At 41.6% G+C, this 26,103-nt stretch overlaps 1 protein-coding gene across 2 annotated transcripts in view; it reads left to right on the top strand.

Moving 5' to 3' along the window:
- ADCY2 (adenylate cyclase 2) overlaps positions 1-26,103 on the top strand; it is a 370,486-nt gene that overhangs the window by 298,080 nt on the left and 46,303 nt on the right. The window contains exons 16-17 of one of the 2 annotated variants that reach the window (XM_080933614.1): positions 15,765-15,899; positions 23,147-23,266. In XM_080933614.1, the coding sequence (XP_080789740.1) occupies positions 15,765-15,899; positions 23,147-23,266 (255 nt within the window). Of the gene's footprint in view, positions 1-15,761; positions 15,900-23,146; positions 23,267-26,103 lie in introns of both variants that reach the window. The other variant, XM_080933613.1, reaches the window with a different exon arrangement.

Raw genomic sequence — 26,103 nt, 5'->3', positions numbered from 1 at the left:
CTCTCCAGCTCCTTAAAATATTTTTAAACATGACTTTTTAAATCTATGTGAAGACAAAAAGCTTTGAAACCTGACAAATGGAAAAAGGTAATACTTATTTGCATTTCAAGCCAACAACCAGACAGTTTCATAACACAAGCTAGCTAACCACTAGTTTGAGATATGAAAATTACCTCTTCATTTAGTGTTCAATATTATGCGAGTATTGCTGGTTGGCCAGAACACTATGAAAGCTATCATAGAAAGCCAAAAAAAAAAAAAAAAGATATGGAAGATAAGCCAATGTTTCTTCTTGTCCATGGGATACAAAGGAAAATAGGAAAGGCTACCTAAGCTGGACATGAGGCATGCACAGTCTGAAATATACAGGTAGGCAGACATATGTGCAGGTAAAATACCATTCACACAAAATAAAAATAGAATGCTGACTATGAGAATATGCATGGTTTTCTATGATCCACAGCCTTCCCTGAGTGGAAAAGCACACAGACTCTCTCCCTTCCTTGTCCCCTCAAACCCTCTGCAGCCCACTTCTTGAGTCTTCAGCACTAACTTCATCACTGTGACTCCACTACAAATGCAGCCCTGTTGTACAAGTAATAGTTTATGCACCTGTGCCTAAGAAGCTGTGTTTGTTTTTGACATGGAGGCCAAGTGTGGAGGAGTTGAGTCTGTTACTTTTGAGACAATACTGATCTTTCACATGCCTCCCTTCTTGCCCTAAGAGACTCCAGCCTCTTTATAATTAATAGCATACCTCTTGATCCCTCCTGTTCCTAGACTGTGGACCCTCAAGTTCTATCAAGAAGAAATTAGTTCCTCATTATCATTACCAACACCCTTCCTGGGGGCTTCTCAAACCCTGATACCTACATGACACTCACTAGCAAGTGCTTTGTAACTCTGTTGACTCTGGAAATTTTTCAAAGCTACAAATGTCTGCCTCCCCTGTCAGAAGACTAGATATGCCAGGGATGGCAAAGGCTAAACTTGAAAATCTCTGTCTATTTTATTTATTTTTAAAATTATCATGAAAAAGGAAGACCTTTCTCTGGTGCATTTTCAAACATCCATTGTTTGGAGTGACCCACCTTCCCTACTCACCCTTCTCACCTCCCCCCTCACTTGAACCCTCCCATCCCCAGGATCACCCTTTCCATTTTGTTACCTGCCCCAAATCCATTCTTTAAGTCCCTGCCCCGACTCATGATCCCTTCACAGTGTGCATGCGCTCAGTCCCACAAGAGTGCACACCTGCAGTCCTAGATTTTTGAGATGCAGAGACGGAAGATTCGCTACAAGGTCAAGGCCAGCTCGGGCTACAGAGTGAGTTCCAGAACTGTTGAGGATATAAAATAAGACCCTGTCTCAAAAATGAAACTAAGATCTGTAATCCACACAGGAGAGAGATCAGGTGGAATTTGTGTTTCTGAATCTGGCATGCCTTGCTTAATATAATTTTCAGCCACATCGTATTTCCTTCAAATTTCATAATTCATTTTTCTTTATACCTGCATAAAATGCCTGTGTGTGTTTCACATTTTCATTATCCACACCAACTTCTATGAATGCCTAGGCTGATCTCATTACCTTACTCTTGTGAAGCCCATAGCAATAAACATGGGTGTGCAAATGTCTCTTAAGTAAGCTACAGAGCCCCTTGGGTATATGCCCAGAGTGGTGTATCTGGGTCATATGGTGGTTCTACTTTTAGCGTTTTGAAAAACCACAGTAATTTCTGTATTGGCTGCCCCAGTCCACAATCCCACCAGCAATAAATAAGAGTTCCTCTTTCTACAAATATCCTCTCTAACATGCACTGTCATTCTCTCTCTTGATAGCCATTCCAACTGGTGTTATCACCATACAAATATCAACCCAAATGCTCTTAGGTCAAAACCCGAAATGCCACTACTACTGGGGAAAAGAAGAAACACGTCAGGCTCTAGTTATAGATACAGATCTGTGAAACAAGACTCCTGTAATGCAGGAAGTAACTCAAGCATTGACAAATGGTGTTATAGGAGGTCACATGAAAGGAAATCATTAGTGATGGAAATACACAGCCAATACATTGGGATAAAATCTTTGTCAGCTATAATAGTCAGTTTTGACAGATTAATATCCAGAATTATAAAAATGTACAAATTGAACACTAAAAATCATAAACCTGCTGATCAATAAATCGGTCAGTGAACTAAACAGGCAGTCTGATAAGAGTTAACATAAATGGCTAATATAATAAATATCTTCAAGGATATTAAAGTTGTTCAACAGCCTCACTTTCAGGAAAATGCAAATTAGGGCATGTGTTCTTGAACATCCAACAAAGGAATGCCTGAATAAGAGTCTCCAGTAGCCAGTTGTAACTTTAGGAAGAAATGCTCATCCCACTAATTTTGGTGTTTGTAGGGTTCTGTGATGGTTATTTAACTATTCACAGCAGCGAAACAGTTAGGGCTTAGAAAGGATCACATCTTTCACGATGCCCTGCAGATAGAATTGAACATGTGGTCATGAAGAGATGCCTCCACCTGTCCGCTAGTTCTCTGGGCCCCGAATACCCCATCATTTTTGTTGGAGCTGATGAGATTAGCACTTGCTTGTTCATCGAACACTGAACTTACGAAAATGTGCAGAATGCCCAGCAGCTGTTAACCATCTGCAAACATAGTGCCAAGGGCAGAATTGTTGCTGAGGATACCTTCTCCCTGTGAAGAATTAAAGGAAGCTGCTTTCAGAAGGAAGTCAAGCAAGAGGCAAGCGTGATGGTTAGCTTCATGTAGGCACAGATGAGGCACACCTCTGGCTGTATCCATGATGGTATTTCCAGGTCTGTTTAACCCAAGAAGGAGAGCCATCTTGAACGAGGATGGTACCATCACATGAACCAGACATGAACCAGACTGAATGAGAAGGGAAGAGAAGAAACTTCAGCTAAGTGTTTTCCCCTTTCTTGGGTCCCTGTTTTGCCTCCCAGCTATGATAGACAATCTCTCATAATCAGTGACTCAAAGTGAACCCTCTCTTAAGTTGTTTTTAACTATTTGGTCACAGAAAGGAGAAAAGTTACAAATGCTGTAAATTTGGCCGATGATACCCCACCCCACCCTAAACTTTGTCCCTGCCCTGTGCAGTGCACGGAAGTCACAGTGGTTGGCATTTCACGAGTGTCCTGATGAAAGGTAGAAAAGCATGCAATGTGCAAACACAACAGTCATTATGACGCAGAGCTTCTGGCTCCTTTCTGATGACCCTCAAATGTGAAGAGGTTCATTCGGTAACTTGTTCTGAGCCTTGTTGAGAATCGAGTTCTTTCACAAGGACCTTCCTTCTTTCTCTTGCCTTCCTTCCCACCCACAGCCCACCACTGAGTGCCCCAGAGCCTCTCCCTCCCACCTTCCCCACAGCATTCACTTCCAATTTCTTGCCCATGGAAATGAGCTCAACAGCTAGTCCCACTACCAGAGAACTTGGAATCTCTGCCAGTTCTGTGATGAGCATCATGGGACTCCAGACCTGTGCCACAGTTGAGCCTCAATTTTATATATGGATTTTGGCCTTTTTATTTTGTTATTGTTCTCTGGACATAGATAAGCCTCTTAAGACAGGAATAGCTTCTCAATATCCAGTTGACCTCTCATTATACCCAGTATAAAACTAATGTCCTGTCAGCCTCCCACTTGAACCAGTATAATATTAGCATCCACATTGTCTTAGGGTTTTAGTGCTGCAAACAGATACCATGACCAAGGCAAGTCTTACAATGAAAGCATGCAGTTGGGGCTGGCTTACAGGTTCAGTGGTGCAGTCCATTATCATCAAGGCAGGAACATGGCAGCATCCAGGCAGATATGGTGCAGGAGGGGCTGAGAGTTCTACATCTTCATCTGAAGGACGCTAGCAGAAGACCGGCTTCAGGCAGCTAGGATGAGGGTCTTAAAGCCACACCCACAGTGACACACCTACTCCAACATGGTCACACCTTCTAATCACACCACTATCCATCACACTCATGGCCAAGTTTTGTAAGTAGTTGCCACCTAAACACGGGCATGTCTGCTTCTCCTCCGTGGAGCCTCTCCATCCCCTCACAGATGCTCAGAGGCAGTAATGCAATAGTCATGGCAGTGGTAATGCTGATAATGAGCACAGGTACTGCCAGACAAGTTCTGAGCTGTGTGGGAGGAACTTACCTCTCTCTGATACAAAACAGCAACTCTGACCAGATATAGCACACCCACACACACACACACACACACACACACACATACACATACACATACTCTCACACACATATAAGCACATGCACACTCTCACACAAACATACACACACTCACACATATACTCATACACATCTACACACACATACTCACACACACACTCAAACACACATACATACTCATATATGCACACACATACACACACTCACACACACATATATACATACACACTCACACACATACATACACTCACATACACACACATGCACACACTCACAAACATACACACACACTCACACACATACACACACTCACATACACACACACTCACAAACACACACTCACACACATACACACACATATAGACATACACACGTTCACACACATACACCTACACATACACACACTCACACACATACATACACACACTCACATACACACACACTCACAAACATACACACACACTCACACACATAGACACACACACACTCACACACATACACACTCACAAACATACACATACACACACAGTAACACACATACACACACACTCACACACACACTCACACACACATTCACAAACACACACACATACACACACAGTCACACACATACACACACACACTCACACACACATTCACAAACATACACACACACATATACACACACACATACATACACAAACATGTACACACACTCACACACATACACACATACACACCAAAGCTTATCTTAGAAAATGTCAGAAGACATTTTCTTGTTGTCACCACCTGCCTTGAGCAGTAGAAGTGACGTGATGCCACCCAGCCAGCCACCTCCTGTAGGACAATGATGAATGCACAAACACAGAGTTCATCCGAGGAGAGGAAAAAGTAGGTCACACGCCAGCTGACACAAAGCCTTCAGGAGCGCATGTCCATTGAGTCTGCGGTGTCTAATGGCAACACAGTGCTCTTGGGCTCAACTTGCTCGTGACCCTTTTCCCATCTTGCTCTTTACTTCCCTTTGTCTGTTTGGAAAATTAGTAACCATTTGGTAATAAGTCTCGTAAATAACATGTGGCCGCATGCTGTTCTCTCTGCCCCAAACATCTTCCTCCTTGACTTGACAAGCAGCCTACGTGTATGTTGTGATTGTGGAACTGGCAATTTTTAATTAATTTCCCATGTTTTGTTTCTGCCCCCTTTATTAATTTTTCTTCTTTTCTGTCTTTGTCCCCCTACAATTGGACTGTCTTCTCCCTGGGAACTTAGACTAATGACTGCAGCCTGGTTGTTCATTTGGGCTTTGGTTTTACTTTAAGACGTGTGCTGAACACCTGATGCTCTGGTGCTCTACCAACGGCACCGTGAAGCATACAGACCCCATGCTCTAACCTCATGGTCCATGTTTTCCTCCAAGCTAGTATTGCTTAATGTTTTAATATTCTCAGAATATTCACGTTATCGTTACTCTTGCGTAATGATTTCTCTAACTCTTGCTTCTGAGCGTTTTATCCCTCTGGGACTGTTTTCTTGGTAAGGAATGCCCTTTCCATGAGAATGTTATGTAATAGCCTTTTTATTGTACAGGAGCATCTTTCTCTGTTGTGATCGTTTATCATTGTTTTTTAGTGTTTTTTTTTTCTAACAGTTCCACATTCTCCTGACTTGTACAGTACTGAGAACTGTTTCCCTCTCCCTCTTCCTCTCTCTGCTTCCCACCCTCAACCCCTCCATTCATTCACCCCTCCCTTCCTACCTCTACCCTCTCTGTGTGTCCAAGCATACACACATGGAAGCCAGAAGATAACTTCAGGTTGCTGGTCCTCACCTTCCACAATATTTGAGACCTGGTCTCATGGTTTTGTTTGTTGGTTTGTTTGGTTTTTGCGCTGCATTCACAAGGCAAGCTGGGCTCAGTTCCAGAGATTCTGCTATGCCTGTCTCCCACCTCAACACAAGAGCAACGGGATTGCAGACATGTTCTACCACATGGGTCCTGCATGGACTGGGGATCGGAATTCAGATCCTCATGTTTGTAAACCTGGTGCTTTATGAGCTAAGTTGAGTCTGGGGCCTCAGTGAAAGCAATGTTTTGTGGCAGAGTTATCTTATTTAGCTTTTTTTAATTGAACAACTTTATTTTTAAAAACAAACATAAATGTGCAGATTTTAAAAGCATTTTTGCATAAAAGTATATGAATACATTTTTGTCAGTACTTGATTTTTTTAAAGGCTTGATAATGTGCATTGAAATCTTACTAGTTACAATGAGCATAAAGTACATGTAAAACAAGATGTAACCTGGAAATAGTCAAAGTTTTCTTGGTGTGTTAAGATTAAGCATAATGGTTTTTCATTTTCTTTTTTGGCCTTTGTTTGTCTTAAACTTCACACAGTATGTGAGTTGTTTCTGGGGTGTTCAGAGCTTGCTGGAGTTAGTATCCAATTATCAGTGACTGCATATTATGTCTGTTCTTTTGTGACTGTGTTACCTCACTCAGGATAATATTCTCTAGATGCATCCATTTTCTTAAGAATTTCATAAAGTCATTGTTTCTGATAGCTGAGTAGTACTCCATTGTGTAAATATACCACAATTTTTGGATCCATTTATCTACTGAAGGACATCTGGGTTCTTTCCAGCTTCTGGCTATTATAAATAGGGCTGCTATGAACATCGTGGTGCATGAGTCTTTGTTGTATATTGGAGCTTCTCTGGGGTATATGCCCAGAAGTGGAATAACTGGGTCTTGAGGTAGTACTATGTCCAATTTGCTGAGGAACCACCAGACTGATTTCCATAGTGGTTTGACCAGTTTACAACCCCACCAACAGTGGAGAAGTGTTCCTCTTTCTCCACATCATCGCTAACATCTGCCATTCTTTGATCTTAGCCATTCTGACTGGTGTGAGGTGGAGTCTCGGGGTTGTTTTGATTTTCATTTCCCTGATGGCTAATGATGTTGAGAGCTTCCTTAGATGTTTCTTGGCCATTCGATATTCCTCAATTGAGAACTTTTTGTTTAAGTCTGTACCCCATTTTTAATAGGATTGTTTGATTCTCTGGTGTCTAGTTTTTTGAGTTCTTTGTATACCTTGGATATTAGGCCTCTATCTGATTTGGGGTTGGAAAAATCTTTTCCCAATCTGTTGGCTGCCGTTTTGTTTTCTTGACAGTGTCAACCTTACAGAAACTTTGCGATCTCATTAAGTCTCATTTGTCGATATTTGACCTTAAAGCATGAGCCATTGGTGTTCTGTTCAGGAAATTTTCTCCTGTGCCTATGTGTTCTAAGGTTTTCCCTACTTTCTCTTCTAATAGTTTCAGTGTACCTTGTTTAATGTGGAGATCTTTGATCCACTTGTACTTGAGATTTGTACTAGGAGATAAGAAAGAGTCTATTTTCATTCTTCTGCATGCTGAAGTTCAACACCATTTGTTGAAGAGGCTGTCCTTTTTCTATTGAATGTTTACAGCTCCTTTGTCAAAAATCAAGTGACCATATATGTGAGGGCTCATTTCTGGATCTTCTATTCTATTCCATTGATCCACATGCCTATCTCTGTACCAGTACCATGCAGTTTTTAACATATTTGCCTTGTAATATAGCTTGAGCTCAGGGATGGTGATTCCCGCAGGTGTTTCTTGTTGATGAGGATGGATTTTGCTATTCTGGGTCTTTTGTTATTCCAGATGAAATTGCACATTGCTCTTTCCAACTCTATGAAGAATTGGGTTGGAATTTTAATGGGGATTGTATTGAATCTGTAGGTTGCTTTTGGTAAGATGGCAGTTTTTATAATGTTGATCCTTCCAATCCATGAGCATGGGAGATCTTTCCATTTTCTGAGATCTTCCTTGATTTCCTTCTTTAGAGATTTGAAGTTCTTGTCATACAGGTCCTTCACTTGCTTAGAGTCACATCAAGGTATTTCATATTGTTTGTGACTATTGTAAAGGGTATCTTTTTCCTAATTTCGTTCTCCACATGTTTGTCCTTTGAGTAGAGGAAGGCTACTGATTTGTTTGAGTTGATTTTATATCCAGCCACTTTGCTGAACTTGTTTATCAGCTGTAGAAGTTCTCTGGTGGAATTTTTGGGGTCATGTACACTAATATGTCATCTGCAAACAGTGATGTTTTTACTTCTTCCTTTCCAATTTGTATCCCTTTGATTTCCTTTTGCTGTCTAATTGCTCCAGCCAGGACTTCCAGTACTATTTTGAATAGGTAGGGAGAGAAAAGGCAGTCTTCTCTAGTTCCTGATTTTAGTGGGATTGCTTCAAGTTTCTCACCATTAAGTTTAATGTTGGCTATTGGTTTGCTGTATATAGCTTTTATAATGTTTAGGTATGGGCCTTGGATTCCTGTTTTTTCCAAGACTTTTAACATTTAGGGGTGTTGAATTTTGTCAAATGCTTTTTCAGCATCTAGTGAGATGATCATGTGATTTTTTTCTTTGAGTTTGTTTATATGGAGGATTACTACGTTGATAGATTTCTGTATATTAAACCATCCCTGTATCCCAGAGTTGAAGCCTACTTGATCATGGTGCATGATTATTTTAATGTGTTCTTGGATTTGGTTTGCAAGGATTTTTTTAACTATTTTTGCATCAATGTTCATAAGTGAGATTGGTCTGAAGTTTTCTTTCCTTGTAGGGTCGTCGTGTGGTTTAGAGACAAGGGTTATTGTGGCCTTGAAAAAATGAGTTAGGTAGTGTTCCATCTGACTCTATTTTGTGGAATAGTTTGAACAGTATTAATATTAGGTTGTCAATAAATGTCTGAATGAATTCTGCACAAACCCATCTGGACCTGGGCTTTTTTTTTTGGGGGGGGGGGAGGCTTTTGATGACTGCTTCTATTTCTTTAGGTGTTATGGGATTGTTTAGATGGTTTACCTGGTCCTGGTTTAACTTTAGTATCTGGTATCTGTCTAGGAAGTCATCCATTTCCTCCAGATTTCCAGCTTTGTTGAGTATAAGCTTTTGTAGTAGGATCTGATGATTTCTTGAATTTCCTCAGCTTCAGTTGTTATGTCTCCACTTTCCTTTCTGATTTTGTTAATTTGGATACTTTCTCTTTGCTCTCTAGTTAGTCTGGCTAAGGGTTTATCAATCTTGTTAATTTTCTCAAAGAACCAGTTCTTGGTTTTGTTGATTCTTTGAATGGTTCTTTTTGTTTCAATTTGGTCAATTTCTGCTCTGTGTTTGATTTCTTGCCATCTACTCTTCTTGGGTGTATCTGCTTCCTTTTGTTCTAGAGCTTCCAACTGTGCTGTCAAGTTGCTATTGTATGCTCTCTCCAGTTCCTTTTTGGAAGCACTCAGAGCTATGAGTTTTCCTCTCAGTACTGCTTTCATTGCATCCCATAGGTTTGGGTATGTTGTGTTTTCATTTTCATTAAGTTCTAGAAATCCCTCAATTTTTTTCTTTATTTCTTCCTTGACCATACTATCGTTTAATAGAGCATTGTTTAGTTTCCATGTGTATATGGACTTTTTGTTGTCTTTGTTGTTATTAAAGACCAGCCTTAGACCATGGTGATCTGATGGGATGCATGGGAGTATTTCAGTCTTCTTATATCTATTGAGGCTTGTTTTGTGATCGATTATATGGTCAGTTTTGGAAAAGGTGCTGTGAGGTGCTGAGAAGGTGTATTCTTTTGTTTTAAGATGATATGTTTTCTAGATGTCTATTAATTCCAATTGGTTCATAACCTCTGCTAGTTACTGTGTCCTTGTTCAGTTTCTGTTTCCATGATCTGTCCATTGATGAGAGTGGGATGTTGATGTCTCCCAGTATTATTGTGTGGGGTACAATGTATTTTTTGAGCTTTAGTAGGGTTTCTTTTATGAATATGGGTGCTCTTGTATTTGGAGCATATATGTTAAGGATTGAAAGTTCCTTCTGATAAATTTTCCCTGTAATTAGTAAAAAGTGTTCTTCCTTATCTTCTTTGATAACTTTTGCTTGAAAATCTACTTTATTTGATATTAGAATGGCCACTCCAGCTTGCTTCTTGGGGCTGTTTGCTTGGAAGTTTTTTTTTTCCCAACCTTTTGCTCTGAGATAGTGTCTGTCTTTGTCTCTGAGATGAGTTTCTTGTATGCAGCAAAATGTTGGATTCTGTTTATGTACTCACTCTGATAGCCTATATCTTTTTATTGGGAAATTGAGTTCATTTATGTTAACAGATATTAAGGAATAGTGGTTGCTGTTTCCTGCTATTTTTGCTTTTGGGGGTAGAATTGTGCCTGTGTGTCTTTCTTCTTTTGGTTTTCTTGCTTATGTATTTTCTTATTTTTACTATGATGTAGTTTCCCTCCTTGTATTGGGTTTTCCACCTGTACTTCGTTGTAGTGCTTGGTTTGTGGTCAGATATTGTGTAAATTTAGTTTTGTCTTGGTATATCTTAGTCTCTCCATTTATGGTGATTGAGAGTTTGGCTGAGTAGAGCAGCTTGGGCTGACACTTGTGTTCTCTTAGGGTCTGTATGATGTCTGTTCAGGATCTTCTAGCTTTCATTGTCTCTGTTGAGAAGTCAGGTGTAATTCTGATTGGTCTGCCTTTATATGTTTCATGACCTTTTTCCCTTACTGCTTTTAGTATTCTTTCTTTGCTTTGAGGACTTGGCGTTTTGATTATCATGTATCGGGAGACATTTCTTTTATGGTCCACTCTATTTGGAGATCTGTAGGCTTCTTTTATGCTCATGATCATCTCATTCTTAAGGATAGGGAAGTTTTCTTCTACGGTTTTGTTGAAGATATTTACTGTGCCTCTTAGATGATATTCATCACCCTCTTCTATTCCTATTATCCTTAGGTTTGGTCTTCTCATTGTGTCCTGGATCTCCTGGACATTTTGGGTTAGGAGCTTTTTGGCTTTTGCCACTTCTCTGACTGTTTTGTCTATGTTTTCAATGTTGTCTTTGGCCCCTGAGATTCTCTCTTCCACCTCTTGTGGTCTGTTGGAGATACTTGCATCTGTGACTCCTGATTTTATTTTTTGGTTTTCTACCTTCAGGCTTGTCTCCTTTAGTGTTTTCTTTATTGTTTCCATTTCCATATTAAATTCCTTCTTCAATTCCTTCATCTCTGTGTTCTGTTTTCCTCTAGTTCTTTGATTTCTTTGAGTGTTTTTCATGTTTCCTCTTTAAAAGCTTCTATTTTTTATGCTTTTTCTCCCATTCTTGTTTAAGTATCTCCATCATCATCTTAAGGTATGATTTAAGGTCTGAGTCTTCTTTTTCTGGAGTGTTTGGCATTCCGCTGTTTGCTGTGATGGGAGAGCTGGGTTCTGATGTTGCCCGGTTGTCTTGGTTTCCATTGGGTAAGTTCTTTTGCTTTCCTCTTGCCATCTTGTTGTCAGTGATTGGTTCCCATCTCTCCCGAGTACCTGGCCCGTGTCCCTGGATCTTCACTGTTCCTGGTGGCGAATGACCTGAGCATTTGGTCTGCACTAATGGGCCCTCTGGGTGGGAACTGAGTCCCTATGGCAGAGTTCCTGCTCCCCTGAACCAATCAGGGAGTCACACTTTTTGCGTGCTCGGCCCAGACCTCTCTGTGCCCAGGCTACTCGCAGTGCAGTCTCACCAGGCCTACATCCCTGGATCTCTGCAGTTCCCAATGGCAAATAGCCTGAGCATTTGGTCTGCACGCATGGGCCCTCTGGGTGGAAACCCAGTCCCTATGGCAGAGATCCTGCTCTCCTGAACCAATGGATGGGGAGGGCGCACTTTTCGTGTGCTCGACCCAGACCTCTCTGAGCCCTGGCTACTCGCAGCACAGTCTCACCAGGCCTGCATCCCTAGATCTCTGCTGTTCCAGGTGGCAAATGGCCCTTTTTTTTTTAGCTTTTTGAAATACAGAAGTGATTAGCTCTAAGTCTAGAGTGGGTGGTCTGTCTGTTTAGGATCAAGAACTTAAGTGTTCACCACATAGCTTTCCATTGCACCATACGCCTTCTGGGCCTAAGCATAACCCCTGGGGTAAGATTTTCCTGGAGCGGTACGTTCTTTCTTTAAATCTCTCCATATAGCTAGTACCAAACCTGCTTTCGGGTGGTGAATGTGGTCCTCGCTCAGTGGAAGTAGGAACCATTCCTTGGGAACTAGGACCCAGTGATGGGAACAGATTTTCTGAAGAGATGCTAATAGTTAAACCAAGGACTGCATCCCCTGGGGCCCAGGCACCGTCTCCTCTTCAGTTCTGTGGCACCTTCTGAGTTTAGGTCAATGTATTGCTTGAAATGTTCTCCTTAATAATGGTGAGTCCACATAGGCAGGATTTGGATAAGCCTCTTTTTCTCTCAGGGATGTTATCGATATTCTGAAGTCCGACTATTTTGAGCTGAGTGGAGAACTGCGGATAAAGTCAGTGCTGGTCCTTTTATAGTAAGTGAAAATGCAAAGTCACTGGTCCTAGGGTGGCCTTTTCATACTCCCATTTCTGTTTGAGGGAGGATCTTTGTTAGCCCAGGCTGACCTCTTACTATATAACCAAGAATGACCTTGAACTTCTTACCTCCCTGTCTCCTCCTCTGCAGTGCTGGGATTGCAGCACGTATCACCACCTCTGGATTCTTCACCAGCCTTTGATCATCCTTTTTTTTTTTCATTTATACATTCTGATCTTTGGTTCTTCTCATCCCTGACCCTGAAAACAATGAGCATTTAGCTTGGTGTGTTTATACTTTTTCTTAAAATCCAGCTCTAAGGGTCCAGGGAAGGCTGTGCGGGAGGAGGAATGAAGCCAGGTCCTGAAGCTGTGCTCCTGGGTCTGTGTGCACCAAACCCCTGCATAGACGAAGTGAGTCTCTCCAGGTTCTGTTCGATGCTTGATTCTGCAGCATGAGCTCAGCTGACTTTCCCGTGGGGATGTTCATGTCTGATTCAGGGAACAGTCGACTCCAGGTGGAAAGTAATATTCTGTTATGAGATGGCGTGTTTAAAATACATTACTACAACTTCTGAAACTTCAGAAGGACTCATTTTAATTCCGTAATCTCAAAGATAAAACTCCACCTGCTCCACCATGCTATTGTCCTTGAGGTGATAAAGACACGTTTTCTGTCCTAAAATCTTCAGTACAGTGGGTATTTTATCCTTCCTGTTACATAGTGAAAAGCGTTAATTGGAATCATTTTTATCTCTGGGGAAAGAAACAAATCTACTCCATAGACTGCAAACAAATTGACCAGGTCCCAACCAAATATTATTGTCTAATACGAGTAGATTTTCTTGGATTTCTATCTTCATACTTTATCCTTGCTTCTGCACAACACAGATCGGAGTGTGTTCTGTGTCATTAGCACCACTAGATATAATGTTCATTACACCATAATGATGCTCTTCCTTTGACCCGAGACCCATCTTGTATGTTCCAAGTGTTAAGGGCCACCATATTGGATAACAGACTCAAAGCATTACCAACCCCTGTTAAAGCTCTGTTGTTTGACTAGCAGGTGCTGCCTGGATGCTCACCCTCCCTCCACAGCTTCTCACTCAGCAGCAGCCTTTGTTGACGGCTGCATTGGCATTCAACATATTCCAGGGCTTATGTCAATGGTATTCTAGGAGCAGTTCAAAAAGAACACAAGAAATAGGTTTTTTTTTAAAAGTAAGTGATGTTTTCCAGTGCCATTGGGGGTCAGCTCACATTCAGTTTCAGTTAGATTGCACCAGGTGTACCACTATATAAACATGGAGGGGTTCTGCTTCCAGGACCCATCCCTTTAGAGCTGGTCTCTATTAGGAAGGTTGACAACTGCCTCCCTAGAGATTCTCTAGAGAATTCTTCAGATACTGCCTGTCATCTTAAAGTGCATCACATTCACGTGAACATGTGACTCATTCCTGGATGGAGCCCTCTGCGCTCTACCCGCTGAGCCATCCTGAGGTGAGATTCACAGTGGTTTGTCCATTCAGAAATGAATGTGAGGGAAGCCGTGAAACACCACGTAACCGTGCAGAGCCCATGGGAGATGGCAACGAACATCTGCTCCCATTCTGTAACAATCCCAATCCCCTTTTTGTTTTGAAGAGAGCTTCATTCACTGTGCTCACTTGAGCATGGGGTGGAAACACCCCACGTCTGCATCAATAAAAAAAATATTCAAAAACAGTATACTGTGTACTTACAATGGGTTTTATACTCTGTCTTGACAAAGAAAAACATCTACTGCATGGTGAGCTTCAGGGAATCATGATTAGGAAAGAAAAAAACTAGGCCAAATGTATGGTTCTACATATTCAAAGTATTTAAGGTATATATATTCAAAATCATGGAAACTGGGGGTCAGGAGGATAGCTTAGTAAGTAAAGGCATTGGGCTTAGTGAGTAAAGGTGCTGGCCACCAAGCCTGATGCAGAAGTTCTAACTACAGGAACCAGTTCTCTCAAGTTGTCCTCTGACCTCTGATTTCATGTGTGGACACATCAAACAAATGGTTATAACCTTAGAGATTAAAAATTATCCCCATTACTATCGCCCTGCACTTTCTGATCCCCTCTCCACCCCTTCATTCCCTTTCTCCTCCCTACAGTTCCCTTTCAGACACTCACACAGAGGCAAATAAATGACTGACCAGTGTGCTGAGAACAAGTGGGAACTGAGTGCCTGGCACTAAACAGGACATCCATGTCACTGCTGATGAGGCACAGGGATCATTGTGGAAAGAAAAAATGTGAGAGCCAGGTGATGAGGAAGGGGGTGTGGAATGCTGGATTCTGGGCACCCATGACTTCAAGCAGCTGCAGCTGCCTGCACTGGGCCTGAGATGACTAGATCTACCTACACTCAGCACAGACCTGGGAGTACTGACTATCAGTGGCTCTCAGATGTCACTGTCATGCCTTAGTAGTGTGCTCACTGAGGTATACCGGGCACTTACCCACCAGGCATCTAACCACCAGGCACCAATGGATGGTTCCTAATCCAGGGTCACAGGGATCATCTGCTGAGGTTCGGTGGATCTCAGAGAAAGAGAGGAATGTTTGAAATACATTTTCAGAGGGAACTTTTCTGTGGAAGACTGAGCCACCAATAGAAAGATGGGAAGCCATCCACCACTGAGTATCTTATCTGTAGATTCCGTCAGCCAACTCAGTCTACGTGCTGAATCTGCTCTTACGATAAGCAGCTGTAGCACTAAAGGAACGGGAAACATGCTGACCTGTGTTCTCCATATGTCAACTAAATGTATGGTGATTGTTTTAGATGAGATCTCCATTCAGTACATCCCCCAGAGTACAAAATATGCTAAAATTTTCCCTCTGCCCAAATCATAATTTTAGGTCTATCTGGAAAAAAAAACACACAATAATATCAAACCTTTGTCATAAACACTTCATTTCTTCTTGATTTGACAGACAACGTAATCTTAATGAGGCCGTGACACGTAATGGTATGTGTCCTCGGGGAGAGATAGAATCCATTCGTCTAATCTTGGAGAAGTGTTGGTGTTCCTTGTGGTTTTAAACACCACCCTTTTATACTTCAGAGAATACACTAAGCAGTTATATGCTTCTTCCTTCTCTTTCCCTACAGCAGTGCAGCAAAAAGGCCTCCGCCTCTCTCATGTGGCTCCTGAAATCATCAGGTATCATTGCCAACCGCCCATGGCCACGGATATCCCTCACGATCGTCACCACGGCTATCATACTGATCATGGCTGTATTCAACATGGTAAGCCTCTGGGCTGGAGCAAGGTTTGCTTTAAACAGGTCATTTCATGTGTGGCCTGCCTTGCAGGTTGAGTTTGTTGGTCAGTTGGTCAGTTTATCAGTTGGTTGGTTGGTTGGTTGGTTGGTTGGTTGGTTGGTTGGTTGGTTGGTTTGGTTTGGTTTGGTTTGGTTTGGTTTGGTTTGGTTTGGTTTGGTTCGGTTTGGTGTATGTATGGGTGTTTTGCTTCTGTGTATATCTGTCCACCACATGCATGCTTGGTCCCTGCAGAAGCCAGAAAAGGGTATCAGATCTTTTGGTATCAGAGTTACAGAAAGCTGTTATCCACAGAGATCAGTTAACTGCTATTCAGGTCCTGGGGATCAAACATGAGTCTTCCAGAAGCACAGCTGGTACTCTCAACTGCTGAGCCACTTCTTCAGCCTAGTGTCTTGCAGTTTTGGAAACTTGCCCATAAAGTCTTTGTGACTGACTGCCTGCTGCCTATTGAATCCAGCCTCGATCTCTTGCTGCAGTTTGTTTAAGAAAAGAGAAGCTCCCAACAGGCCTCTCTGTGAGAAGTTGGCTTTGCCGAGTTTGCACAGTAGCTACAGAAGAGAGAAAAAAGACAATCTGGACAGGGCCTAGAGAAATAGCATCAAAGTGAGGACAGCCAGCCATGGGTACTACCCTTCAGGCTAAGAAGCTTGACTGCAAACTCCAGCTCTCTCTGGGCTGTGATGGTGAAAACTGTTTTCATTTCACATCACAGGTTTCATATCCTTTCCTCAGAATTCGGTACCATGACATCAGCCAGGGTACCATGTTCTCACCAAGCCTAAGTTAACACCCTTATAAACATGGAACCAATGGTCACTGTTTCCATTCCCATATTATCATCACTTGCCCCCCAAGAACCCTTGAGCATTGTTGTGCCCGGGACGCATCTCATTGGTACCCACATGTCATCAATACCATCATCATCATGGCTGTCATCTTCATTAGGGTTACTATTGCTGCAAGAAAACACCAGGACCAATTTCTACTTGGAATACAGGGGTTATGTTGTTTACATTTCCACACCATAGTTTATCAAAGCAGGAAGTCAGGACAGGAATGTAAACAGGCAGGAACATGGCAGCAGGAGCTGTTTCGTAGGCCATGAGGGGGTGCTGCTTATTGGTTTGTTCCTCATGACTTTCTCAGCCTGCATTCTTAGGGAATCCAGAATACCCACCGAGGGATGGTACCACAAACCATGGCATAGATTCCCCCATATTGTTCACTAATTAAGAAAACGTGTACAAGCTTGCCTGTGACCCAATATGGAGTCATGACCTCTTGTGGAGACATATTTTTCCAACTGAGGCACCATGCTCTCTAATGACTCCAGATTGTTTCAAGTTATTATAAAAGCTAACCAGGACAATTATGAAAAGGTACCTTGACACGGTATATATTTCAGACTTTCATAATGGCTGGGAAAGAAAAGAAGTCTTACTGTCTTAAACGATTCCTTTGTCCTAGTAGCACAGAACAAAGACATGGTAACAGATTATACACAATGTATTAATAATGAATAGTGTAATGCCACCCCTCACAAGTTAGAAACCATCCATTCCAAATAAAAACAAAAGTTGCATATAAATGTGTAAGAGTGTGTCTCAGGCACTGTTAGATGCTCAGAATCCAAGGTATATTCTGGCTCCCAGGAGTTTACAGTGGAAGGTGAGAGACAGTTTTCTTGGCAAAGGAACAAGCAGTCAGTACGCCATTAGTCCTGCCTCCTCCGGGGCAGGAGGAGGTGGGGTAGATCTGAGTTTTTAATGCTGGGCATATGCCGAGGAGTAGTATAGCTGGGTCTTGATATAGAACTATTTCCAGTTTTCTGGAAAACTGCCAAATTGATTTCCAAAGTTGTACAATAGGGGAAAGGATTGAAGGCCTGAAGTAAACAGGAACTCCAGCGGAAGAACAACAGAGTCAATTAACCTCAACACTTGGGGCTGAATCACCAACCAAAAGGCATACACAGGCTGGACCTGGGCCCATGAATAGCAGATGTGCAGGTTGATCTTCATGTGGGTTCTGCACAGCTGGAGAGGGGAATATCCCAGAAGCTGTTCAAGTACGTGGGCTGTGTTCTAGCTGCCCTGCCTTGTCTGGCCTCAGTGGCAGAGGAAGAGCCTAGCCTCAAAGAGACTTGAGGAGCCAGGGTGGAGGGATGCTCAAGTGGGACCCACCCAGTCAGAGGAGAAGGGGAGGGTAATAGGGAAAGGACTGTGGGATGGGGTGATAAGTAGGGGAGTGAGCAGGATGTAGAGTGAATACGTAAAAAACAAATTTAAACTTAAAAATAGCAAAAAAAAAAAAATTGGCTCCTTGTGTTCAGCTTGGAACCTGTATTTATGTGTTAGTCCTGCTCCCCAAGAGAGGGCTAATATACTGTAGAGAGCTCAAAGCAACTTGGCACATTAAATCTGCAAAAGTAGCTAGGTCAGAAGTAAAGTCCACCATGGAGAGACAGACAGAGGAATCGCCTAGGGAGAACAGCGAGCTGCTATGGCTGTAGTTTTGAGTCATTTGTATGATTGCAAAGGGTGTATTAAGTTACCCTAAGAATGTTACTGCGGATCCTCATCACCTTGCACTGGAGTTCACCTGTGTCAGTGAGACGACATATTTCCCGGAAGCTGACCTTTACTGGCCAACAACACCACATACAAACTATAGAGACTCAACAATTAACAGGATGTCCACACCCTCAATAGTGAGCTTCAGAGTGACTGCCTAGCATTCAGAAGACCCTGGAGTCAATCCCCCTTAACCAAGCACAGTGGTAAATGTGCATGACAGTGATGTGGAGGCAGGAGGATCAGAAGCTCAAACTTATCCTTGGCTACAATGTAAGTTCAAGGGCAGCTGGGCTATGTGAGACGCCATCTTCAAAAACAACCAAGAAAACACTAGTGTTTTCTTATTATATAAATTTGAATTGTAGAACATGATATTTTGGTGTGCATATATACAGTAAAATAATCTCTGTGAGTATGCAGTTTAGGATGTCTACCCTCTTCCCTCTTTACTGAATGCAAATGTGTTCATGTGTTTGTGTGTGTACATGCATGTGAGTTCATTTGTTTGTGTGTGTACATGCATGTGAGTTCATGTGTGTGTGTGTGTACATGCATGTGAGTTCATGTGTGCTTGCATATTTAGAGTCTAAAATCTCTTTTAGCTAATTTTCAAACTATGCAGTACTCTGTGCTTCTACCACGAATAAACGTACGCATCCTACACACATGTAATTTTTATCCTTTGACTGTTTCCTGGCCTTCTTGCCCTTGGTAACTCCCATTCTGTCTGTACAGGGTCAACTTCTTGTGACTCCATGCACAAGTGAGATCCTGTGGTAGTTTTCTGTCTGTACTTGGCTTGATTCACTCAGCATAATGTCCTCCAGATTCATCCAAGACAGGACCCCCTAAGACTACATAATACCTCTGTGTTATAAGCTGCATTTTCTTCACTCATTTATCAGTAGCAACAAATCAAGGTTGTCTCCCAAGATGGCGGTCGTGATGAATGCCGCAACCAACATGGGAGTGAATAGGAATATGGGAAAATGTCTCTTTGATGAAGTCTTACTCCTTCCATGTCTTCTGGGTGGGTAACGAAGTTTTATCCCTATCCTTTTTAAACTATTTATTTTCAGGGGTGGAGTGATGGCTCATTGGTTAAGAGTACTCCCTGCTCTTGCAGAGGACCCAATTTTAACTTCTCCAACACACATGGAAACTCACAATTATCCATGACTCCATTTCCTGAACATCCAACACCCCCTTCTTTCTTCTGCATGCACCAGACATGCATGTGATACATGTATATACACACAGGTGAACTACTCAACACACATAAAATTAAATTAAAATCTTTCTTAAATGTATTTGTTAATGAATAAAATGTTACATAAAATGCTTTATTTAACCACTTTGCTATGTACAATTCCATGGCATTCAATACACTTGAAAAAGAAATGCAGCCATCTCTCCTATCTGGTCCTTCATTCCCAGCCCTTGTGCATATCTTCCTTCCTGTCCCTACAGGTTTGCCAGTTGTGGATGTTGCACTGAGTGAAATCACACACCGATGGTTTTTTGTATTCAGCTTATCTTACATAGCATGCTGTCTTCACAATTCTTGTTTTCTTATTGCTGTCATGGCCCTTCTGGAACAAGTGAGCTTCTGTTTGCTTTGTTTTCCCAGCCAGTAGCAAGCATCCCCTTTCAGTGGCTTCTCTGTGCTCAGGTCCATTGTCCTGCTTACCTAAGATGGTGCAGATGTATTGGGCAAAGTCTGAGAGGGGAGGTGCAGCACAATCTGAGAGGGGAGGTGCAGCACAATCTGAGAGGGGAGGTGCAGCACAATCTGAGAGGGGAGGCAGCTGTGGGTAGCCACCCTGGGCTGCTGACTATGGAAATGGGCCACAGTACCTGGATGCAAATTTCACTCACTTGTGTTTTTTTTTTCCCCAACCCTGAATTTTAACAGTTCTGAGAATGTCCAGATCGGTTATATATGAAATGACTGCAGAGATTGTACCAGGATGCCCTAAGCACTCCATATTCATCTACATGATACTAAATATCTTAACAAATAGTTATCCGTAGTGTTTTTCAAATATAATGCTTTGGTATGGAATTCCAAATGGCCTTGTTTTGTTTCCCATGAGTGTCCAGCAGGCTGTCTAGAGTCACATGTAGAAAAACTGGATAGTTCATTAAACAAAAAAAAAAAAAAAAAAAAGAGGGCATGAACTTGAAAGAGAGAAAGGGGAAGTATATGGAGGTGCTTGGGAAGAAGAAAGGGGGAGAAAGGAGTGATTACATTATAATCTCAAAAAACAAAAAAGATAAAGCTAGAAAGGCCCTGCCTTTTTTGGTGCTGACATTGGTGACATCATTACATGCCAGCCCATGTCATGAAATGAGAAAATGCCAAGAGATCTGTTACGATTAAATCAAACCTAAACATGCAACTCATGCAGGCAAGAGTTAGCTGAAGTCAACCAGGAAACTTGGTCTTCTAATTCCAAACAAGTGATAATCAATGGCCTCACCAGGCACAAGTTGTCATGTCAAATCCTGTGTTTGCAGTTAACTGCACTTGGAAAACATGCTTCTGATAGAGATTAAATTGCTGGGAAGTGTAAAATTTGAAAGAAAAACCCAATATTCGTGGCATTCTTAGCACTCAATGAGATTATCTTTCCCCAAGCAATATAAATACGGCAGTTATTGCCAAGGCTTTAGAAATCAGAGTGCTTCAGCAGAGTCCCCTGGATAACTGTGATGTGGACATTCATCCTGTGAGGAGACATGAGATGGTTTAACATGGGGAAGAGGAACTGAAAGAGCATCTCGCTTTGGGGACACTGTTCAGGAACTATTCTTGCACACAATGATTGGCATCTTCTAGCGGTTGTTTATTTAAGATTTGTTTTTATTTTTGTTTATATGAGTGTTCACATCTATCTATGAGTATCACATGCATACAGTGCCCTGCCCACGGAGACTGGAAAAGGGTATCAGTTCCCCTGGAACTGGGAGTTATGGCTTGCTGGGAACAAAACCTAGGTCTTCTGCAAGAGCAGCAAGTGCTCTTAACTTCTGAGCCAGCTCAAGAGCCCCCACATTTTCAATTGATTTTCAAGTTCCTAGCATTGTATTAATTTAGCATCCAGGCAAGGACATGGTCTTTGTAGAGACAGTAGCCACCTACACAGCATGAACACAGTGCCTCATCTTTCTGATTCTTGGCCTCCCTGGTAATCAAGATGTTTTGTTAATTATTTTTAAAATCCTGGGTTCCTGAAACTAGACTTGGTGGTGTCCCCCAAACTAAAACGGTTCTTTTTTTCCTTTCTGTGCTCTTCCGTGTCTAAATTAATTACATTTAGGATTGGTCAAATCTAAATCTGCAATGTTTTACAGCATAGTGCATGGCAAGTAATCTTTTCATTTGGTTTTCTTCCTGATATGATTTTACCAACAAAAAAAAAAAAAAGAGAGAGAGAGAGAGAGAGAGAATTTTAGGTCAACTAGAGATAATTTATTTTGACACAAGTTATTTAGCAGAAGATAAAGATATCTATGTTTCATTAACCTTTTAATATGTTTTGTTTATAATAGATAAAAAGCACTTTATCAAACATCATTGCTGGGAAAAAAAGACATGCAATCCAAACTATCATAAATAAACACCTTTCCTATCTACTTGAATGAACTAATCTAGAAAGCTGACAACTATACCATCAACGAATATAAACTAGAAAACAGAAGCAAAGCAACTATAAAAAAAATCCAGGAAAGGCTTACATTTCAACCTTGAATGCGAATGCTTAGCCCCATACTGAATATACTGCCTAGATTTATAATAATTTCTTCCTATAAAAAGAAGCTTTCAAGAATCATGATGTTTTAGCTTACCTTTCTAGAATATGTCTAATATTCCCAGTCACATGGCAGAAAAGTGACCAATGGTCACTGAGACAGTCTGTGTTAAAACTTCTCTAGGATAAAAGGGGGTCGGTTTTTGTCCTGCCCTTCAAACAGGTTGGCCCTTTGCTTCTGGATGTTGATCTGATGCTTATTGTTAATTCCACGTACCTTTCTAAGAGCTCAAGTTTGTAGCCTCTTACCCATCATCGGAGAGGACTAATACTCACAAATAATGTATGCAAATGTGGATTATGCAAATAAAGTGACTGTATGCAGATTTCTGTGTGCAAATAAAGGGGCTGTATGCAAATATTGCTGTAGGCAAATGTGACAGTAGGCAATTGCCTTTTTCCAATCTTTTGACTCTGAATGTTTGAGCCAAGATGGCAAAGACTGTAGTCAGTTCTGGCATCTCTGGTTCTGTGAGGGAGGGTTGAGTATCTGTGTATGTGATGATGCTGTACTGGCTTGCCAAGCCTTCCTGTGCTGTGTGCATCTCAATATTTGATTCAGTTGCTTTTGTTTTCATGAACAGCAGCCTCCAAAGAGTTTCTATACTGACGGAGTGGCACTGTAATGGTTACTTATTTATGGACTAGAACATCCCAGTGTCAAGAAGAGGCTGAGAGCTGCCAACACTGGCAGCGGAGAGACCTGGATTGTTCGCTGTCTGCACATAAGAAAGACAGTCATTAATAAATGCTGCTCTCACCTGCTCCTGGTTTCGTCTGATCTCTAATCATTCACTGAAAAAGCACACTTCTCTTTCAGTTTTTCCTGAGCAACTCTGAGGAGACAACCCTTCTGACTACCAACACATCAAATGCAAACGTTTCTGTCCCAGACAACCAGGCAGCAACTCTTCGTGCTCGGAACTTGTTTTTCCTCCCGGTAAGAAAGTTGCACTTAGTAGTGAGTTGATGTTTGCCTGTGATATCAGCCTGAACGAAACAAGGTCATTGGTCTCAGACAATGCCTCATTTAGCCCTTCATCTCAATCATAAATCTTCCGAAAGGAGGTTCAGCAAAGAAGCCCTACCTTGGCATGTCCCACCTATATATAAACATTGGCATGTCCCACCCATAAAATAAATCACATGAGGGATTGTGGAGGTCAAAAGACCAGAAGATCTGAAGAGTACCATGGTTTCTGCCTTAGCAGATTCACCCATGGGAGAATCAGGGAAACTATTTGGGCATTTTTGCAAGACCACATATCTCTAATCCCATATTATAGGAAATCTAAGAATAAAAAAAACAGGGAAAGTCTAGAAAAGAGGGTCCCAGATACTACTGACCAGGACATAACACTTCTTAGTAGTAACTTTAATAATCATAAAAGTTGCAGTAATAACAAAATAATTTCTCAAAATACTTAGTATTTAAATACAAAAACACATGAATTCCTTACACTGAAAGCTTAAGTTTGTGAATTAATTTTAAAGATTGAGCAATTTACCCACAAAGGCATTTGGTCCAAGTAGTTTTACATAATAAGAGAGAAAAACTAGAAGTGAAAAAAGATCAATCTTTTAAAATTAATTTCATTATAACCACACAATAGAGTTAAAACTCAGCCTTTAAATGAATACTTTAAAAACATTCAGTGAGGCTGGAGAGATGAATAAGCAGTTAAGAGCACTGACTGATTTTCCAGAGGTCCTGAGTTCAATTCCCAGCAACTACATAGTGGCTCACACCATCTGTAATGGGATCCCATGCCTTCTTCTGGTGTGTCTGAAGAAAGCAACAGTGTACTTGCATATATAAAATATATAAATAAGTCTTTTTACAAAAACCCTGGTTTTAAAAAAAAGCATTCAGTAACACAGATAGTAAATTACTAAATAGTATTATTCAAAGCTATCTCAAGAAATACAAAGACAATTTCTTAAAATAATACCTGTGGTAAATTATGTACAAAGCATGGAAAAACACATAGTTGGTTGTTAGTATTAGATGACTGTGGATACTGGGGACCATTACACACTTTTATTTTTATGTGTGTTGTTTTGTACACTTCAAATTTTAACATCACACATTGCTGGCTAGTAACGTTCATAGAACAACAACAAAACCCTTTTTAAATGACCGCTTATAAAGACCGCCAGTCTTTATAAATAATGACATAATTTTAATGCCCTTGGAACAAAAATCATAAATTTTATGTAGCTTTGGGTCAGGCACTGTTTTGAATGTTCTGTGTTGCTGTGTATAGTCTCCATGGAAATTCTCTGTGTTGTAAATGCTGCTCCCTGAGAGGTTGCTGTGTCGTCGCACATCATCTCCACTCAAGTGGTCCTCGCCGTTGCATGTACGCTCCCTGTGAGTTCTCTGAGGTGGTTGGCATTATTTCCAGCACTCCTTTGAGCAGCAGAAGGAAGATGTAGGAGTTTCTTCCTTGTTGAAATGGGCTGCTGTGAGAATCCGCTAGGCCAGAAACCCCAATTACACCCCCCACCCCGCGCCATATTCAGCTCTGAGGGCAGCCTCATGGCTCTGAAGAGCAGCTTGGGATCCTTGTGTTCCTGCCAGGCTGCGCGTCCGCACCTCATGGACTCTTCCTGTAAAGACCCTATTTTCATTTTTCTTTGATCATTTGATTTCTAATCTATTATAGTTTAATATTTCTAATACTTTTGAGAAAAAATACAGAAGTGGATCACTAAAACTAAAAAGACCCAATTAAAAAACAAGTATGTATGTGAGCCCATATTCTATTAGCTTCAAATGAACCAAATTAATCCTATCAAATTGCTATCAACATTCTGTTTAGGACTCCTGGGGCTCAACACAGAATTGTTAGTCTGCCAAGGGGCTAGCCTAGGCAAGGATGTGCAAAAGCGTATTGTATGCACGAGTCCTCAGAAGCCCCTAAAGCTGAGTTGACAACCTATCCAAAATGTAATCAGGGCTGATTTCAAGAAACCCGCTGTAAGAATAGGATAGCTTCACTACTTACATGTTCACATTTCTCTTGTGTCTTTTCTCCACACTGGCCTGAAGAAGCCTATCATGGCCCTCTGTCCCTTCCTGTTTTCTGGGGTGGTCAGAGCAATGGCAAACCAACAGTGAGTAATCATTAATCAGTACTTACAACACTCCTGGTCTCACAAGATGGCTGCTATCATAGGTGCCAGAGGTTGCCAGTCACCCAGGCAAGGAGAACTGTAACTTCTGCTAGAGTGACCCAGTTGTATCACTGGGTAGGAACTTCTGTCTCCTTTGAGAACAGGAATATGAGATGCAAGTTCTCTGCCATAAAGCATTTGCCCTATGCCTGCACAATGCCTCCACTCATTATACCTGGAGCACCCCTGTTACAAAGCAGAACCTTGTCTGTGGCCACTGTGACATTTTTCTTCTCTGAGAACAGGACTCATGAGTCACTACCAGTAACTTTCCATATAGCCTCCTGGGAATGTTCTGGCTGAGGCATGAGTTCACAAGTGGAGCATCACATGATGAAACAGTCCAGTCCAGTGACCTGAGACGCTTATCCTTTCTGCCATGCTCTTCCCACCCTGGGAATGCTGGGATAGAAATCCAGCTCCAGGCTCTTAAAATCTCCATGATACAGCAACAGAAAACACTCAGAAATATTGATCTCTTCTTTTGGCTGTAGGGCTTGGAGACTCTGGGCTTCCTGCATCTGTTCTTTGTAGTCATCTGTAAGAGTGGTACCAAGACCCTCACTGTACAGTGAAGATGATGACATCACTAGCCAA

Source organism: Micromys minutus, assembly GCF_963924665.1.
Source record: "Micromys minutus genome assembly, chromosome: 20".
Classification (NCBI taxonomy): domain Eukaryota; kingdom Metazoa; phylum Chordata; class Mammalia; order Rodentia; family Muridae; genus Micromys; species Micromys minutus.
This window is presented reverse-complemented; position numbering and strand designations above follow the sequence as displayed.